General features: G+C 43.5%; 1 protein-coding gene across 2 annotated transcripts in view; it reads right to left on the bottom strand.

Moving 5' to 3' along the window:
• The window catches only part of IMPG1 (interphotoreceptor matrix proteoglycan 1), a 125,948-nt gene that overhangs the window by 7,198 nt on the left and 98,666 nt on the right, over nucleotides 1-20,084 (bottom strand). For both annotated transcript variants that reach the window (XM_045542265.1, XM_045542264.1), the window contains 2 exons: nucleotides 17,884-18,103; nucleotides 834-1,032 (listed from right to left, as the gene is read on the bottom strand). In XM_045542265.1, the coding sequence (XP_045398221.1) occupies nucleotides 834-1,032; nucleotides 17,884-18,103 (419 nt within the window). The remainder of the gene's footprint in view (nucleotides 1-833; nucleotides 1,033-17,883; nucleotides 18,104-20,084) is intronic.

Raw genomic sequence — 20,084 nt, forward strand, 5'->3', positions numbered from 1 at the left:
GACACCAAAAGATAACAGTTAATGTGATTAATTGAACAGGATTTTTTCCTTCTTTCTCATAATCTATATTTTCTAGCTTTCTTATGATGAAAGCTATTATGTTTGCAAACAGGTGAAAAAAATCAAATATTATTCTCCCCCCATTAATGTAGTAGAGAAAATATTCTGTCTGTTTTTTTGGAAACAGAGGCTCGCTCTTTTGCCCTGGCATCATCCTAGCTCACAGCAACCTCAAACTCCTGGGCTCAAGCAATCCTCCTGCCTCAGCCTCCAGAGGAGCTGGGACTACAGGCATGCACCACGTGCATGCCCGGCTAATTTTTTCTATATATTTTTAGTTGTCTGGTTAATTTCTTTCTATTTTTTAGTAGAGACGGGGGTCTCACTCTTGCTCAGGCTGGTCTCAAACTCCTGAGCTGGAACCATCCGCCCGCCTCGGCCTCCCAGAGTGCTAGGATTACAGGGGTGAGCCACCTCGCCCAGCCCGGCCATATTCTGTCTTTGAAAGCTGATACGGGTTGGGTTCATTCTTCCTCTCCTGTTGGTCTTAAGGAAATGCTGCTGAAAAGCCTAGAGCTGGCTCTCAAAGTGTGGTCCTTGGGCCTGCAGCATCAGCCTCACCTGAGCCTACCCAGACCTACTGAATCGGAGACAGAGCACAGCAGGGCCCAGCTATGTTGTTTTAACAAGCCCTCTTCTGGGTGATTCTGATGCTCACTGAAGTTTGAGAACCACGGGTTTAAAGAACCATATGAATTAATTCTAATGATGGGTCTCTCAGAAGTACAAGCAATGAGCTTTTTGGGTCTGTGAAGTCAGTGTGCTTGACCTACCTGCATGGAGCTCCCTTTCCCTGGATGACCTCACATTCCTCTGTGCCAGGGACACAAAGGCCTGGGTCCAGGCGGTCCTGGCGCCCCTGGCTCTCATACCCCGGTCTGCAGCGACACTCCGCTTCCTCGGTCCGCTCATTCTTTACACACTGGGCAAATTCACCACAGGCCAGGAATTTGCAGGGATCTGCTTGATCAGCTGTAAGAGATGGGGCAGATTTTAATGAATGCATGGACATCTAAGCAGTGAAACTCGCAGCTGTCAAAGGCAAGAGACCAGGTACATTTACCATCACCCCATTTGGGAGTAGGTTATACAGTAGTGCTATCAGACAGAAGTGAAAAGAGAATGACACTCTGTATCTTTGAAAAAAAAAAAAATGAGTGTATAGACACAGGTGATATATTTAGTTCTAAATGCAGTTATGTGCAAACTTTAATGTGCCTCACAATCACCTGGAGGCCTTGTTAAAACAGATTCCTGAGCCCCACCCTCGGAGTTCCTGATGCAGGAGGAACGGGGTCTGAGAATTTATATTTCTAAAGAGATTCTAGGTGATGCTAATGCATCTGATACAGGAAAACATTTTGATAACCATAGCATTAGAGAATTAAGGTTTTTTTTTTTTGTTTGTTTGTTGTTTTTTTTTTAAGTAAGCATTTATAAAGTAGGAAAGTAGTCAGTCAATTATGTGGACAGTATTGAGAACTCAGGATGATTTCCTAATTAAAAAAAAGTAAATTCCTCTAAGTCTCTTGCTAAGATCCTAATGTTAGAGATTCATTCTCTTGTATTAACTGTTTCTTCCCTATTAAAAAGTACCTTCTCTTCTTTCTTCATTAATTGTTCTATTTTATTGTATTCTTAATCCTACAGGGTTGTCTCAAATTCTTTGGGAAGCAGATCAGAAATCAAGAAAATCTCAGAATATTTAGCTCTGGCAGGCCAGTGGCCCTTGTCTGGCCTTCCTTGTCCTTGTAGAGCTGAGCACATTCAGCTCTCAGCAGAGAAACAAATGGCTGGAGTCCCCAAGTGCTAATGGCAGAACCAGCACAGTTCTCTTGTCATCAGACCATTGTTCTTTCTGCCCTGGGATGGTTTCCTGTTTAATCACATCAGCCATTTACACTTCAGAATAATCTTTTAATAAGCATCTATTATGTGCAAGGAACTAGGGAATAGCCAACCATATATAAGACCATTTTTTCTAAGAAATTTAGGGGAAGTAAGATACGTATACAGATAATTCTATATAAGAAGCCCAATAACTTGTCCAGTATAAGAGCTCTAAATAAGTTCTAAAGAAGGTAAATTTAGAGAAGAGATCATGGAGGGGATTGCTTTGAACTGAGCATTTGAAGTGGGTTGCATTTGTACGTGCAAAGACTGGGAAAACCATTCCAACTGGAGGCAGCAGCGTGAGCAGAAGCACAGAGATGGGAAAACAACAGAAATATGAGGCAGGAACAGGGGAAACCCAGTTAGGAAGGAGCAGAGACATGTGGGTGGGAAGGAAGGGAACTAAGTAAGACCGGAAAGGTAAGTTAAAGCCAATATCTGAATGCCATGCTAAGGAATTTGGATTTTACAGGCAGGTGGGAGCCACAGAGGATTTTTGAGCAAAGGAAGGGTATGATCAGAATTGTGCTTTAGCAGATATGTAAATAGAGCTTAGAATTTTTAGAAGTAGGATGACTTCAGAGATCATCTGTTCTAATATTTCCCAAGTGGGAACATTTGCTGAACTCTAATTCAGCACTATTGGATAAGTTTTATAATAAAAAGTTCAGCAGCTGAATACGTTTTTAAAAATGCTGTGTGAAATAAATATAACAGGTTTCTTCTCTCTCTTTCCCTTGCCGTCTTTCTCCCTCCAACCCCATCCCCTTCTCTTTTTACTTTTAAACCTTTTAGGGTCATTAACACGCTAATGTCTATTGTGAATCTTCAAGCAGAGAAAGTAGTCAGCTGCTTTGCTAAATATACTGACCACAGATAAACTCTTGTGTGAGGGTGGGTGGAATTTCAAGGAACCACGTTGTGCACTGTTGTGATCCAGCGCCTCCTTGTGGTGGAAGATGGTAAAGCGAGGGAGGTCCGTGGGACGAGTGCAAATGTTTGGGCAAGAGCAGGTCCTTGAAAAACACTTTTTTGGATCTCTCAGCAAGATAGGTCTGCCAAAATACAACTTATGTGAAGTTGTATTTTCTGTCACTTGTGGATTCCTTCTGGACAATCGGGCCTGGATAATGTGAACTGGCTTTCCCTGCCTCACAGTTCCCAAAGCTGGCGTGTTAGTTAAGGGATCCTTGTCACTGTTCAGGAAATAACTCAAATTCTCATTGACAACTCAGGTGATTTCATGTCCAGGGCCTGGTTTAGTAAATAACAGCTGTCAGCAAGTTTACACCGAGAACTGTAGTCTTGAAAACCGAAGCTGAGAGGGAATAGTCAGAGGTTCCATTTCCTTTTCCCTGCAATGGAGAAATATATTTAACTTGGAAAGCTGATGAATGCACAGATTCTGCGGCTCTGAGGAGGAATAGGAAATGTGTGGTAACCAAAAGAGTTTCTCCATGAAAGTATATATTTGTATTTTACCATAATTTCCTTTAGTCCAGCCAGGAATAGTCTATGCATCAGTAAAGCTGCATAGTACACAGCAAGGGATCATTGGAGAAATGAATTTATCCAAATTTGGGGGTCCTGAATTATGTATATTTGAAGAATAAATGCAGCCAGTTAATAAAATACTTGCTTTCCCCATGTTATTTATTTAGGACCAGTCTACAGAAAAGTAGCTCATTGTTTTAGATTTTTATTTTATCCATGTTTAAAATTTTACATTTCAGATAGAATTTTAGAGCTAGGAGGTATTTTAGAGACTTTCTAGACTCATTTGCTCACTTTACAGATGAGGAGTAAAGTGAGCAACTTAGAGCTCAGAGCCAGTGAAGCTGATAGTTGCCCACATCATGCCTCTTTGTGCTCAAGTCCTCTGACGGGTCTCACTCCGACCCCTTTGTGGACTGTGTGAGAAGTTCCAGGGAAGGGAGGAGCCCCAAGGAAGAAACTGTTGGACTGTCTCCTAATATGGCAAGTGAAGGCAATTGCAGATAGAGTTAAAACAGAGGAGACCATATTACAACATTAATTTGTGAAGCAATTCTTATTACCCTAAAAATATTTCCCCTACGTATTTTGATGACCCTCTTTATTTACATGTCATTTTTCAAGGGACAACTGAAAGTTTGGGCTTTAGGCAAGGACTGAGAATTGGATGTGGGTTGATTCTGGGGAGGAAGAGCCATGAAAGAGAGGAGAAAAGATTGGTTTTATTAATATGATGAATGAAAGTTTAACTTTTAGGACCTTCTTTTTTTTTTTCTTTTGAGACATAGTCTCACTCTGTTGCCCAGGCTAGAGTGAGTGCCATGGCGTCAGCCTTGCTCACAGCAACCTCAAACTCCTGGGCTCAAGCGATCCTCCTGCCTCAGCCTCCTGAGTAGCTGGTACTACAGGCATGAGCCACCATGCCCGGCTAATTTTTTTCTATATATATTTTTAGCTGTCCAAATAATTTCTTTCTATTTTTAGTAGAGACGGGGTCTCACTCTTGCTCAGGCTGGTCTCGAACTCCTGAGCTCAAACCATCCGCCCACCTCGGCGTCCCATAGTGCTGGGATTACAGGCGTGAGCCACCGCGCCCGGCCATTGTAGGACCTTCTTAAGCAAAGCTTTCCCAATGTGATTATCATTTTCTTTCTTTGTCATATCCCAAAGACATTTCTCCTTAGAATGATGGACTCATTCCTGGATAGGGCATACAAATATTTGTCTCTTCCTTGACATACCCCCAAGCATTTGTATAGAACAAATTAGTCTGAAATTCCCACTTTTTGCTCTTGATTTGGTCAATAATAATCTACACATTATGTTGACTTGAGTGAACAAATTAGGAAGGAAAAAAGTAGATGCCATTTTCTAGGAGAATATTTTCAAGTCATAATCAAAATTGTTAGTGGATCTAAAGAAGTGAAATCCTCATGATTGGTGTGTAGACTAATGGGTCTATAATTGTTTTAGCTTTCTGGACTTGCTTAAATCCCCTTTAAACAGATTATTTTTATGGTTGACACTATAGAGAGGTTTTACCATGAGCCTGTATGGGCCACATTCAATAAATATCTAGTATGGTTTGGGATATCCTCTGGGCTTATTATAATTGCTGACAAAGCTGAGAGGGAAAATTAATTAATTTTGTATTGTTCATCCATGTGGATAGCTCTTCTGCAGAGCAGATTTGACAATCTCTCCACAGAGCCCTCCCAGGGCACTTGGCCTTGGCGAGTCAAGCAGTGTCGGTAGCTTCTAGTTAGCAGTTGGCAGAAAAGGTCCACGTCCATCCTGGCACCTAGAGGTCCTGGCCTGGTCCTTAGCATCCCATGTGGATTCTGGCTGTGGTCAGAGCATGCATGTCATTCCAGTTCAGGCCTTGTACCTGAAGAGTCCCCACGAGGGACCATGAGCCCAAATCTCCAGCTTCACCAGGAGTAGAAAGGGCAATTATTCATATAGACAGGGAGCTCACCTTTACCAGCGGTCATTGTGTGTTTGGCACTGTGCCAGGCACTTTAAATATGTGTCTTCCTTAACATTCACAACCACCTCCCAAATCCATATAGATATTTCTAACATCATTTTCATAGGTGAGAAAATTGAAGCCAGTTTTAGCTAGTAAGTAGGACCCAAGATTAACATTCATACCTGTCTGTTTACAATGTTTGGCTTTTTTACATCATTCTAGTGGTTTTCAAATAAGGGGTTTCCAGGAGACACCTCAGGGCTCCAAGGGGCCGATAGGGGATGGGGGGAAAGTGAGGTCCCCTCCACACCAGCATCTCCACTTTGATCAGCTGACAGATCAGACTTCCATGAATGCTTTCCTTTGAATAACTAAACAAAAGCTCAAAACCATTGTCTGCCACCACCCTGTCATGAGGCAGAGGCAGAATGTTTCTTGTAGAAAGTACAGTCTGACAGCACAGTGGCTCCAAATCATTTTTTCTGCCGTTCAAATGTGACAGCCATGAACATGGTTTGAAATATGCGAGCTGCCATGTAGGGCTTGGAAATATTTGTATCACTCTGAGATTTTCAGTGTAAGTGCATTTTATCTATCAGTTTCTCCCCTGGATTTGCTTATATAATGTCTCCTTCATGCATTTCAAAGGATCTGAAAAGCATTCCCAATTGGCTGACTGAGGAAGGATGTTTCTCAGCTCTTCATCATGTGATCAAAAAGCATTTAAATCAATGTCCCCTGCCTGCAGGGAACACTTTGAGGCATTTTACGGTTAAAGTTAAAAAGATTATGGTCCTGTCATCAAGAAGTTTATAAATTCCTGGAGGTCAGAAGTCCCTGATGGTACAAGTCTGTCTCTTTTTCAAACGTCCCGTTTCTGGTCCCAAATGCACTTAATGCTTGTCAGGCCTGAAAATAGGGCCGGCGGGTCTGCCAGGCCTCCGAGTGAGGAGCTCAGACTGGAATTTCTCTAACTCAAGTTCATGCCCCACTCCCCACCCCCACATCGTCCCCATGAGCTTGCCCAGTGCCCTAGTGGCTGGGTACTGACTGCCTTTCTCTCCCTAACCTTTATCATTTCATCATCTCCTCCTCTTGCGCTGTCACCATCTCGCTCACGTGTTGGACAGAAAGCGACACATCTCCTCTGACTGGGTCCAGCCAAGGGCGGGATTTCAGCTCAGCTTGTCTAAAATTCAGGCTCCACCTGGGCTCCAGGGCCCCTTGGGTCCCCTTTGTGGGCGTTGTTTTCCCCATGCGGTGAAACCCAGTGTCCGCTAGGGGGCGCTCCATTGCAAACGCAGTAGCACGAGGCTCGGCGGACGCGAGTCTAAGCGCCCGAGCTGATTGCTGTCGCCTTCGAAACCCGCGCGCCGTGCGCCTTGGCGGAGCGAAGCGGGGTCTGGAGGGCGCTCGAGCGGCGGCGGGAGCAGCGCCGGGGGACGCCTGATAGAGCCATTGTCACTCCGCGATTGCAGCGGCCGCTCGGGCCTGCACAGCTGGGGTAATGTGGCGGAAACGCCGGGCCATCTGTTCCCATTTCAGAAAGCCTGCGCTGCGGCCCTGGAGCCCCGAGTCGGCCGCCCGCCCTCCGCTCTGCTCCTAACCCGGCTCTGCGGTCGGGGTTTGTCAGCGGCGACGGGGAGGTGACGGGCCACGCCTTCGCCTGGGGCATCAGAGAACGGCAGAGTGACTCACCACAATCAACAGCAACGCGCAGGGACGCGGCTTCGGGGCCCACCGTACTTGTAGCAGCCTATGAAAATGTTCCCTTTAAAATCGGCAGAAAAAAATTAATACAATCCAACCTGGATTATATTTGTCCTTAGAGTCACGCAGTCTTAAGATATAATTTTAAAATATTCTTAATTAATATTGACATTCGTTATTCATATTCGTGGAGGCAAAAGGGCCTAGAGCCCAGGAAGTCTTAATGTGGGCCTGACAGTCTGTTGTCAATGCCCGAATGTCATTTTTACGTAGTGCTTGGGGCGTGGCGCTTAGTAATGTGAATACCTATGTCCCTCTGCCGAGGGTTCATCTGAGATGCAACACGGGGACCTCACCTTCCCCACGGGCCCATCGGGCTTATTGCCCCAGGTCCTCAGAACACTGTGGGGGTGGCTGTACCTGGAGAGGGAAGTGGACCCGCACATCCCTGGGTGGGAAGGCCTGGTTCCCGGGAATTGTTTGTGGTCCTGGGAACATAGTTTAGCATCTTTGGATCTCACCTTGCTCTTCTATAAAATGGAGTATTTAAAATCAGGTGATCACTACTGTCCCTCCAACTGAAATATAAATCTCCCATTCTGGGTGTTCTACCAGGATAAAGACAACAGGAGTGCTTCGTGAGGCCTCCAAAGCTGCTGATGCAATTTGATGATTAAAAGAAAATCTAAAAAATACGTTTAAATTATTGCTTCATTGCTTCATTATTTTATTGTTATTGGCCAAAATGTTTTGCTTATGGCTTATTGATGAAGGGTAGGATTAGAGTGAAAATATTCAATGATAAATAGCACATAGCACAGGACCATGCCCATGAGCTTAATGCACGTTTTCGGAAATGGGAGTTCTTTCTGGTTTAGAGGGACAAGCGATATAAGGCACTTTGAATTCCATTTCAGTTCTCCACCACTCTCAAGAACAACCACCGCTGATAGTTTATAGTGGGCTCTCAGTAATCCTTTCTTGTATGAGTGGATGTGTGACTACCCATACACATTTGCCCTGGATGTAAGGTTGAAAAATTATCTCAGCTCTCAGCTATTATCCATATCTGCCAAACAGAGGTGTTCTGGGTGGACTGGTGTTAGGGTGAGGGCCTAAATGTCCCAGGATCGGAGGGTGGAGGGAGAGCTCTGACATCAGGGGAAGTGGGAGGTGGCCCTGCAGCTGGGCTGACGTCCAGACTTGTGTGGAGGGGTTTGCGTTAAGGATTGGGATAAAGGGCTCCGGGAGTATCTTAAGGAAGCTGGATGGGGTGGTTGAGTTGTGGAATGAGGGCACAGGTTGAAACCCTGGAGAGGGGTGAAATGTATCTGGCAGTCCAGCTAGTGCTGAGGTTGTCTAGTGGAAGCAGGCATTAAACAGGAACTCTGTAGTTATGGGCATCAAAAGATGCCAAGGGCCAGCAGTATAACCCCAGGAGACAGGGCCAGGGACATAGGAGATGAGGGGCCAGGGAGAGGGGAGAGGCTGGGGAGAATCACCTGGAAGGATAATTCTTATGACTGCTCCAGCATATAAAAGGGCCATTTGGACATTTGGGACTTTTGTTTGTGGGAGTGAACATTTTTTTCTGTTTTTTGCATTTTAAGAATAGGACAAAATATTATAGGAGATTTCCTTTGGTGAAGTGTAGAAACTAACAGAATTCATTTAGGATTAATTAAATTGAAGTGTGTTAAGACATTTTCTACTTAAACAGCCTTTGTCTATCCAGTTTGGAGGGTTTGCAAGACTTCTTTTTGTAAAGAGGCTAAAGGGTAGAGTTGAAAGAGGCACCCAAACCTGACTTTGAATTCCAGCTACAGCACTTGTGTGACCAGTAAAAGGTAAATTACTTATACCTCTCTGAAACATGGTTTCTCCATCTATATAATGGGGAGAAAAATACATACATTGCATATTTACTAAGATTAAAAATACTGTCATTTAATAGTAGCTATTATCATTGTTTTATTGTCAATATTGTGATGAGTGACATCTAGTACCATTTCTGAGCTGGTGATTAAATGGGAGTCTTGCAAATTAGTCATTTTCTAAAGAAAATGAGTTTGTTGATCTACATTTTTGCAAAAGCGTCCTGGATGCCAGACTGTAATTAATTTTAATGTTTACCATTTCCCAGCCTCCAGGGCTGCCCATTTTTGAGGAGGCTTCTTAGGAATTCAAGGAGAGAATAAGTTATATGTGGTTTTGCATTTTTGAAATCTTCAACCTGCACAACTAACTGGCACAAAAGCCCTACATGCTTCTGAAGAATTTTCATAGCAGCCTAAATGAAAGACGCCTCTAGTTGCCGGGGATGCTGGCAGAATACTGAGCAAGCTGTGATTTATTCGGTTTTTCAGTTGATAAATCACAGAAAGTTCTAACACTGGTTTATACTTTTTATATCACAGATTCATTTATTCAGGGGGTTTTCAAAAGGTAAATGGCAAACCAAATGCAGTAATAACAGTGTGTAGCTTCTCCTACATGCCTGCACCTCTGCAGGTGTTATTTGGCCTAACGGATTGCTAACCCTCATTTAGAGGACACATCCAGGAATTCAGATGCTGATCTGAATGGGAAATGATATTCACCAAGAAATCTCATAAGAGTTTTCAAATTCTCTCTTCTCTTTAGTTGAAAAGTAATGATAGAATAACATTTCCCCCTCCCAGCACAGCTACCACAAGCTCCTTTCCCACTCTGACGTTAGGCAAAAGAAAAAGAAAACAGAAAGACTTGATTGGAATTTGTGTCAAATTTTGCAAATGAAACCAAATAAATAGTCTGTCCGGGCACTGCCTGTAAATATAATAAAATTGGGGGCATAGACAAGAAATACTACTCTGACCAAGAGAGGCTTCCTGTTCCCCTGGCTTCACTAAACTTCAGACCGGCTCCATCCTGACTCCAGGCCCTGGACCTCCCTTAGAGCAGTTAGTTAAGAAAACCGATAATTTCAAATTCTTACTATGCACCTTTGAGATGTAAATGTTTTAAAAAGCCTCTTGCCACTTTTACAATTTGAGAATAAGGAAGGTTATTCTTAAGGGCCTCCAGCCGTCCCTTTGAAATGTAATCATCTGGTTTCTGGAAAGGAAGGAGCCTAACATCTGAGGGCTCCTTGCTCTAAGTTCTAAGGCAGCAGGTGACCAGAGCTTGTTGACTTTCTCATTTCCAACCTCACCGGAAGTGTTCTAAAGACCCTTAACGGTCCACTTACACGACCTCCACCCTTTGTTCACTTGCAGCTGCTGAAATTGCAGACCGGCTTCTGCTGCTTCTCTTTTGTGGCTTTCTGCACAGTCATCCTGCCCTGCTTTCCCTCCCTCCGCACTGCCCTTTCGTGACCGCCCTTACTGACAATCCTGTCTCCCCATTAAACGATGGAGTTTCTCAGAGTTCTGTTCCCAGCTCTCTTGACCTCTTGCCCTGCACATTGCCCTGGCCATTTTTTTACTTGTTCTCTGGCTTCAGCTGAGGTTTCCCAAATGTATACTTTCAGCCCTGGCCTCTGCCTGGCCTCCAGACACTGACTTCATAGGATACAGGTCAATCAATCCACCTCATGTCAATTTTCTTAGAACTGGTTTTCCCCAAAATATGTTTGGAATCTTTTTAAATCCTTAAGGGATATTATTAACTTTTGCCTTATTTTTTTTGTATCTAAATAGAAAAACCCAAATTAATCTGTGTTCTACCCTTTGTACCTAGTTATATGTTTTTATTAAGTATTTTCCAAACTTGCAATACTTTATGAATGATAAGCTGTGTTTTTATTTTATAAACTTGAGAACACTTTAAGGCCTGTCTAGTACTTAACTTTGAAAACTTTTCCAGCTTTCCAAAATTTTATTAAAGTTTAATTTTAAAAGACCATAATTCATGGGGGGGGGGAATAGGACACCAAAATGGATGCAAATAGATTTGACAGGAGTTTTTAGACAACCTGGTTTTAATGGAACTGGCTCAGTCTGGCTTTCCCTTTCTTCCAATCTGTGCTCCCTTCATTCCCAACTCCATATCCAAAGCTGTAATCACAGTGGAATAACTGAAGAACCCGGATATTCCCAGAACTGTCTACATTTTCCTCCTGCCTCTCCTGGAATACCCCCTCGCTGCCCTTCTCTGCCTGGGCCCACCACCATCACACACCAAGGCCCAGCCCAGTGGCACTGCCTGTCTGCGAAGCCTGCCATGAAACCCCCTTACCTCTGTAGAATTAATTGCTCCCTCCTCTGTACTCCGTAACATTTCTGTTCACGGTTCTGATTACAGTATTTAACAGACCCTATTATAGATTTTTCTATGTACTTCTATTTTTCTTCTTAGGCATTTAGCTCCTTGAGGGCAGAGAGGAAGTTGATTCATCTTTGGGTCCTGGTGGGGATCACAGCGTCTGACTTGCCGCAGATAATCCATAACTGCTTACTGTGTGTATGAATGAACAGGGATCCAAATCATGATTGTATTGTCATTTACTTGTCTAACTTTTCTGTAACAGCAAAGGCCAGAGAAAGAGGCTGGGCAATCGTTGACGGTTTAAGAAAAGTTATCCAATGTTTGGAAATAAGGAGAAAAGTTGATTGCATGACCTTCAATGTCATGTCAGAATACTAACAATCCCACATGGTAGACAGGGGCCTCCTGTGGGCCAATCCAACCAGCCACTTGCTTTTGTGCAGCCTGCAAGCTAAGAATATTTTTTACATTTTTGAATGGTTAACTTTTAAATGGTTATATAATTGCTTATATAATACCTTTGATTTTGCCTTTTGGCTTGCAATGCCTAAAAGATTTACTATTTGCCCCTTTAAAAAAATTTGCTGATGCATAGAAGGCAGTAACTTTGTTTGACTCACTATTTACTATTGATTATGGCCCAGACATTTTACAACTCTATAAAGTTAGAATTTAATATATAAAAAAATTGATGATACAAGGATTGTATTTTCTGTTTTATATGTACCAATCGTACTTCATCATTCTCTTTGTTCTCTAGCTATATACTAATATAATAAAATCCCAGTTTCCATATCCTCTTTAAACCATCTTTGTCATCCTAATGATTCCTTTATTAACAAGTTAAACAAAACTTTGACATGTGCTCACTCTCTAGCTACGACGATTATGGTTTCCACATTTTGAGGGTGCTTCTTTGATAAGGGTTGGGGGAGGCAGGGGTGGGCAGGGACGTGACTCTGGAGGCTGGGAGGACACTGGCCTTGCGGAGGGGGGACCTTGCTCACCCTCCAGCGTTGTGCAGCATCAGAGAAACTCTCCTCGTTCTACCAAGAAGGTGGTCCAGGAAGGGTGAAAGGGTAAGAAATCCAGTAACTCAGTTTTACTGTATTTGGTCATCCTGGCTGGGAAAAAGGTTAAAATTACAGGATGCCTTCTCCATTTTCCAAGTATAGATTCTTGGGGTTCTTTCCCAGAGACAAAGCTAAGTATTTATTCCCGACATGCAGTATTTCCAGCAGCTGCCCTTTTTCTCTCTACAGATTTCTGCCTTTGACTTCTCTTTCAAGGAGAATTTCCACAGCAGATGGGACCAGCATCAGTGAGTTCAAGCAAATACTTGATCAAAACCTGAATCAGGGGCCCTTCTTGTGTTTGCTAATGTGGCCTTCTGGTGTCATCAGGGATTGTGATGGTCAGTGCTCCTCGAGCCTCTCCTCCTTCGTCCTGGAGGACGGGTCCTGCCGTGCATTAGCCTGAGCCTTCAACACCCGAGAAACTACCCCAGCAATAGAGCCAAGAGCCGGGTATATCGGAATTTGGGTCCTTGTTCTCCAGGAACCTGAAGTAATTATCTTCATTCAGGGTCCAGTGACCTGAGAGGCAGCAGGATCAGTTGGCTGCCCTGGTTGGTTGTACTCGGAGGACACTGTAATCAGCTCATCTGTCGGTCACCATGACAGCTTACACTCACATATACCACCCAAAGGAGAAAATCTGTATCAGCCAGTCACACTGAAAAACTAGGAGCAAAATAGCTGTCAGAGTGCTAGATTTAAAAAAAGGAAATGATTGAAAATCATATTCTGCACAATTGCACCCAGTTTGTTTTAAAATTTAGACACCTACTTCTCTGATAATGCAAAATTTTTTTGTATGTGTTTCCCCAAACTAAAATTGTATAGGAGTCCTGATGCTAGGAATACTTTACTGTAACTGTACCGGCTATTATTTTTTTAGAACAGTGTTTTAAATTGCATGTTCAAGAGGTTTTATAAGATATGTAGATTCATAGAATTAAGAAATTAATTAACTGTGTTCAGAAGCAATGGTGGTGAGTTTTAGTGGGTTTTGGTGCTGTCTCTTCCCTGCATTGGAACTAGGCTGCAATTGGGTGGGGGAGGTGTGGATGAGGGTGGTGTTTGCGAGTCTGCGCCGGTGCAAACGTGTGACCACAACACACCTACTTCCCTTCTGAAGCCACCTCCCTCCAGTGGTAGCTGGGATCGCTGTGACCCTGCACAGTCGTGTCCTGCCTCCCCAGCTCCGGCCCTTGGTGGCTGCCACCGCCTGCTCAGTCCTGACCATGGCCAACCATCCAAGTCTGTCTCATTGACCAACCCGTAGTGACTAGAAATCTTCACATTTATTTCTACTCCTACATCTTCCCTTCTGTTTAGGCTACCAGGTCTTATTGAAATGAGATTTAAAGGAAAACTCAGTGCTGTCTTCATCATGGGACCATCCCTTAGTGATTCCCAAGCCCACAGGAATGTACAGGCAGCCTAGCACATGAGAAAGTGGTCAGCAAAGAGTCTTTTGGAATGAAAAAGACATAGTTTTGATCCCAGCATAGTTCTAAGATGTCCCTTTCCCACCACACTGCAAATTCCTTTAGGCAAGGACTGGCTTTCCCACGTTAACACGTTATACCATGGTGGACGAATGCTACTGTTTTGGATTCATGTAGAAGACAGTCACAGTCCCGATCACCAGTTCTAGTGCCCACTTGCTTTAGTTGCATGGGGGAATCTACCCTTCGCCTTTGGTTAAGTAACTAAACTAGGACCCCCCGCTGTGAGTGAGGAAGCCCACCTGATCAATGACTACCCCCTGTGGCCCCCTCTACTCCTTGCCTGTCCCTCCCTGCCTGCTCATACCTTCTTCCTTCCACTTCACTGTGGATCAGGAGGAAAACCTTTGGGGTCACTTTGGCACAGTGGCTTCTCACCTATGCGCAGCACAGTATAAATAGGACCCATTTTGAATACTGGATTCATTCATTTTAATTTACATAGATGGATTCATATAGTTCATTGTTTAACTTTTACAAAATCAATATTTGACTTTCTAATTCTGCTGTCCTCAAACCCTTTGGTTGAAGCATTATTCACGTTCTAACTGGCTCACCACTGCCATTGCTTGGCAGACCTCTTCCATTCATTCATGAATGTATATTTATTTATTTATTTATTTTTTGAGACAGAGTCTCGCTGTGTTGCCTGGGCTAGAGTGAGTGTCCTGGCGTCAGCCTAGCTCACAGCAACCTCAAACTCCTGGGCTTAAGTGATCCTACTGCTTCGGCCTCCCCAGTAGCTGGGACTACAGGCATGTGCCACCATGCCCGGCTAATTTTTTTGTGTATATATATTTTAGTTGGCCAGATAATTTCTTTCTATTTTTTTTTTTAGTAGAGATGGGATCTCGCTCTTGCTGAGGTTGGTCTCGAACTCCTGACCTCGAGCAATCCACCCACCTCAGCCTCCCAGAGTGCTAGGATTACAGGCGTGAGCCACCGCGCCCGGCCCATGAATGCATTTAAAATTTAGGTCTTGTCACTCTCCAGGTATCTGGTAAGGAATAGAGTTCACTGAAAAGCTGACTGTAACATTTCAGTGGCTTTTGCAAAGTATCTCCCTTGTAGATACCGTGAGTGGTCATTCCTTCATTCAACAGCTTTCATTCACATTCACTGCTTCACCTGGCTTTAGCATGTCTATTTCTCTGGAGGTTTTTGTGCTAATTCAGGCTCAGGGTTGAGCCACCTCTGAAAAGCAAGCAAGTAATTCCTCAGGTCTCCCAGCGTGCACCGGCTTTCCCCTATTGTTCCATCATTAAAAGTAAGAATTGGGCTTATACCCCAGAGTTCACTGGGTAGCCTGGAGGCATTCTTAGCTCAGCATATATTTGGCGCCACCAAAGACTGAAACTGACATTAGCACCATCTCATTTTTACTGCCATTGACTTTTTAGAGGAAAGGTTGCATAGAACTGTTCACAACAAATTAGTGAAAATAATTTCCGTTGTAACCCTCACATAAATACCTTGTCATGCTACTTTTTATTGTTTTTTGCTGGTTCCCTTCACAGGCCACCAATGAATAGTTAATTGTGACCATATTGCAATAATAACTGCTAACATTTATTAGGCAACTGTTGGGGTTCAGAAAACAGCACCCCAAAATGAAAGCCTCAGAAGCAAACGTTTTTCTCTGAACTTCTGCCCTCCTGTCTCTGGCCCCTCACTCTCCCCTGGGGCTAGCCATAGAAGCTAGAATCCCTCTTCCCCAATGCAGGTCATAGAAACCAGAAGCCCTTGTTTCCCCAAAGCCACCCATAACTTTCCCTCTGCCCTGTCTGTGTAAAAACTGGACATGAAGAAATTATCCGACCTACCTTGTTTGACTGTAGGTCAATAAGATCCCCATTCCAGGGTGGGTCCTGCCCCATACCCGGAAGGAAGAAATACGTGCTCAGAGAGGTGGAGAAGAATCTAGACAGACGGGCTTTGCTGGGTTTCCTCACTCAGACTGTTAGCATTAGATCACACCCTCTTTGTCCATTCATATTTCTACCCAGCTGTCTGTACTTTGTTGAACTTAAGCATTACAATGGACAATGTTTCTTGTATCTTTGGGTTTTCATTCTGAAGGCTCCTGCGTATACACATTAAATGCATTTGCATGCCTTCTCTCCAGTTAATCTTCCTTTTGCAAGTTGATTTTTCAGCGAATCTTCAGAGGGCCAAGGGGCACTCAGCCCTTGGTCCCTATGCAATTACAGTTTGTCAAACCCTATGCTAAGTATTGTAAATATTCTTTCGGTTACTCCTCACAAATGTTACCATCTCCACTTTCCAACTGTGGAAATCAAGTGCTGCCGTTAGCACCCAGGACTCACATTCGGGGCTGGGGACCAAGGCCACTGCTGGGCTGTGCTTCCTTCCCACATTGCCAGTGTCCCTTACACAACCCTGGCAGTGCACCAACGGCTTCCTACCCTCTTTTGAAGGCACTGCTTAAGAGGCACCTACATTGAGAAGCCTGTCCCCACAGCCGAACACCTAACTTGGCTCCTTACACTAACTGTGGGTTGCTGGTTGGGTCCCTAAGTCGTGTCAGCGCCCTGAGGGAGGAAGGAAGGGCGGGAGGGGACTGGGCTCTCGCCTCCCTTATGCTTTCCAAGTTGTCCCCACGTACTTCCTGTTATCTTTATTAACTGGCTGAAGAAATTCGCCTCCTGATCCGAACTGGCAGGGACCCCCCTGGCTCCTTCTCAGTTCTGAGGCGGTTTTCTGGGGAAGAGGCAAAATCTCCCAGCATTTAGAGGGTCTTTGATTTCTTAGGGGGTCCAGCGGGCTTACTTAGCGGCTCCGGTTCGGAGGTAAGTACTGCAGGCTCTGTGCCCACCGGGCCTTCGGTCTTTTTAATGATCCTGTTTACTAAGGTTCTGCAATTTTCTTAAAGTTGCTGGAAGCCCTGCTCTGTCAAAGATAAACGTCTCCCACTGAGCCTTTTGGTTTGCATTTTGCCCAAGGCTGTTTCCCTCGGCTTTGTTAGTCCACAGAGAGCCGAGAGGGTGTTAAAGATTCACTCCACTAATTCATAGCCAATTAGGAAGGTTTGTTTTGAATCTGACTGGGAGGTAGCTTTGGCATGAAGTCTGGAGCCCTCCTCCCCTTGCCCTCCAGGGAATAAAAAGCTTCCTTCAATTGGCTGGAAAACAGAATTTTGAAGCTAATGGTGAAAACAGTTCCCAATTTGGGCATAGCTGGTTACAAGGGTACACACACTCCGCTTTATTATCAGAACAGATGTGTGCTTTCTGTTATAGCTTTGGGCTAAGCCCCCTATCTTTAAGAGTTTTCTCCAAGTTTAAGTCTTCTTGGCTTTAATCTGCTCCTGGAAGCCCATCTAGAGCTCACAACTGGGAAGCGAAATTATTTTCTTCTTTCTTTGTTGATGGTGAAGTGACTTTCTCCAAGTTTGAATTTTGTATCTAATGATTATTTTTCTTTCCTTAGGATAGTGTCTCAGTTTCATCCTGAATTATGGTCATGAAGAGGCTATTCTGATAGTTGACTCTGATTGAAAGCTTTCTTAGGTAGGAACCCTCCAGGCTGTGGCAGAGCACTGAGAAAGTGCTTTTGACTTCTAGCAGAATGTAAATTAGCTTGGCTGTGGGCTACATTAAAAAAAAATCGCTTAAACACAGCAAAAGTTTTATTCTGAGGGGAAATTAAAACTCTCGGATTGTGAAGCAAGAGGTGTGCTTGTTCTTTGCTTTATTTATTTGTTTGTTTGTTTATTTGTTTATTTATTTATTTATTTATTGTGCAGGAAAACTTTAACCTGCATGTCTTTGTAGCTTCCAAAAGGTTATTTTATCAAGTGTGATTTTAGCTTGATTTTTGTGGCCTAAAGGTCGAACTGTGTGCTTAAAAACAAAACAAAACAAAACAAAATGAATATAAAATTTCCACAACTTTCTGGGTTGGATTCTCTTACCTGGTTCAATGTCGAGAGAGTAGCTGTCTATTTCAAGATCGAGTTGTTGTGCTGCAGCAGAACGAAAATCCTCCAAGACCCCGTGCACTGCCTTGGTAAGGTTATAAGGCACCGACCTAGCAAACCTCATTTTGCTATTCACGATCACACTCCCATTTCTGAAGTTAAGTATTTCAAGTTGTTTAAATCCTGTAAGATTGGATCGTAGATATGGAACCAGCTGCAAAATAAAAGATGGTTTGCTCTTAGTTGTGTTCTAAGTGCTCAGCTGCTGCTAATTCTATTTATATTCACTTTTCATTATCTGAGGCATATATTTCAGTTGCTTTTTATTGTTTATATTTTTGTTTTTGGATTTAATGTGAGACCAGAACACCACTATTTAATGATCTATTTGCAGTAATTATGTTCCACTTTTCCACCTTTCTATCTGTGTATTGAGATGGATGGGCAGTGATTTTCTTCATGATGAACTGTGAGAATAGATGACTTTTTAAAAATCCAGGCCAATGTTATCAGCAAAGCTGGAATGCCAGGTTCAGTCAGTTATTAAAAAAAAAAAAAAATCCAAGTAAATAGAACCACATTCCAAACAGCCCAGGAGCAGACTGATCTACGCCTGTGTAAATGGGACATTTATTTGCAAGCAACCAATTTCAAATGATCTGTTGAAACAAACAACAGCTTAAACATCAGCTTGTCTGTCTATGCAGTAAATGTCTCATGATCAACACAAATGTTGTGCAGTGGAAACAGCAGGAAACTGGCAGCCAGGAGACTTGGGTGCCAGTCCTGGAACTGTCCCCAACTAGCTGTGTGACCTTCATCAAGCCAATCACCCCACTGTGTTGCACCTCCGTGCCCTTATCTGCACTGTGAGGGAGAACAGAAAGTGGTTCCATAGTGACCCCTTTCCAAACGAAAGTTTAATAATCTCAAAAGCATGTTCCAGGGCATTCTGCTTCAGATTCTCACACCTGCCTCTTGTGAGCCACAGCCATCCTTGAGATCATTTTCCAGAAATGTTTGAGACTCAGCAATGTCTGCCTTGACTTTGGCCCCAAAAGTGAGCATCCTCATTCATGAACTGCACACCAATGAACCCAGACAGCACAACGATGCCAGCTGCAATCTGGCAGGCTTGGCCCAGACCTGCCTTTTTCTTACCCCTATCCCCACCCCACCAGAATTTTGAATCTGACCCTGACCCACATTCTGGTATCTCCCTCACAAGGTTATTGTGTAAATAAAATAAAATTTTATACAAGATGTAGGACTTCTTTTATCAATCTCTTCACTCCTGATTTCTCCTACTTACTTTGACTGGACTCATTCTTCATGTCTTAGCATTGCTTTGGCCTCTGGTAGGGACTTCCTGTCTTTACTGGTTTGCAGATGGCCAGCTCCCCCTTCTCTCAAACCCATTCTCCTCTTCTTCATAGGAGAGAAGCTGCCTAACTGGAGATCACATTTTCCAGCCTCCCTTGCAGCAAGGTATGGCCACACGATTAGTTCTTGCTGCTAGAATATGAGTGGAAGTGATGTGGGCATCTTTGGTGTGACCTGCTTACAAGGAAATTGCTTTCCCTTGGCTTCCCCTCTTTCTGATTCTTACAAGTGGAAGCAAGGATGTCCCAGTGACCCAGCTTTGACCATGCCAAGGAGGAAACACCTTTAGGGTTGGCAGAGCTACAAGATGGAAGAAATGTGGGTCCTTGAATGACACTGTAGAGCCGAGCTGTCCCACCCATCACATGAAAGAGAAATAAATTTCTATCTAATTAAAGTCACCATATTCTTAATCTCTTCGTTATGACAGCTTAGCATGAACCCTTCACAGGGACTCTGTTCCCTGAGACTCTCCCAGTATCTACTCAGCTCATTGTGGGGGGTGGGAGGTGGAGGGGATGGCACAGATAGTCTTACTTTAAAGCAGATATTTACTTGAGAGATTGGGTTTTATGTGGATTTTAATTTATATAATGATTTAACTTCTATGAAACATATAAGTATTTTTTCTATTGTCAGAATTCTGCAATCTATGTGATATGCATTATATAATTTACCTTTAATTGGCACGACTGTGTAGAGGTATCATACAGTTCAACATTTCTTATTGGATGTGTATTTCTCATTATACGTGTAGAAACAAAATAAACACGTGAGTTTAGGGGTGTTGTATTATCAAAGATATATGTCAT

This window comes from Lemur catta, chromosome 2 (assembly GCF_020740605.2).
Source record: "Lemur catta isolate mLemCat1 chromosome 2, mLemCat1.pri, whole genome shotgun sequence".
Taxonomy (NCBI): Eukaryota; Metazoa; Chordata; class Mammalia; order Primates; family Lemuridae; genus Lemur; species Lemur catta.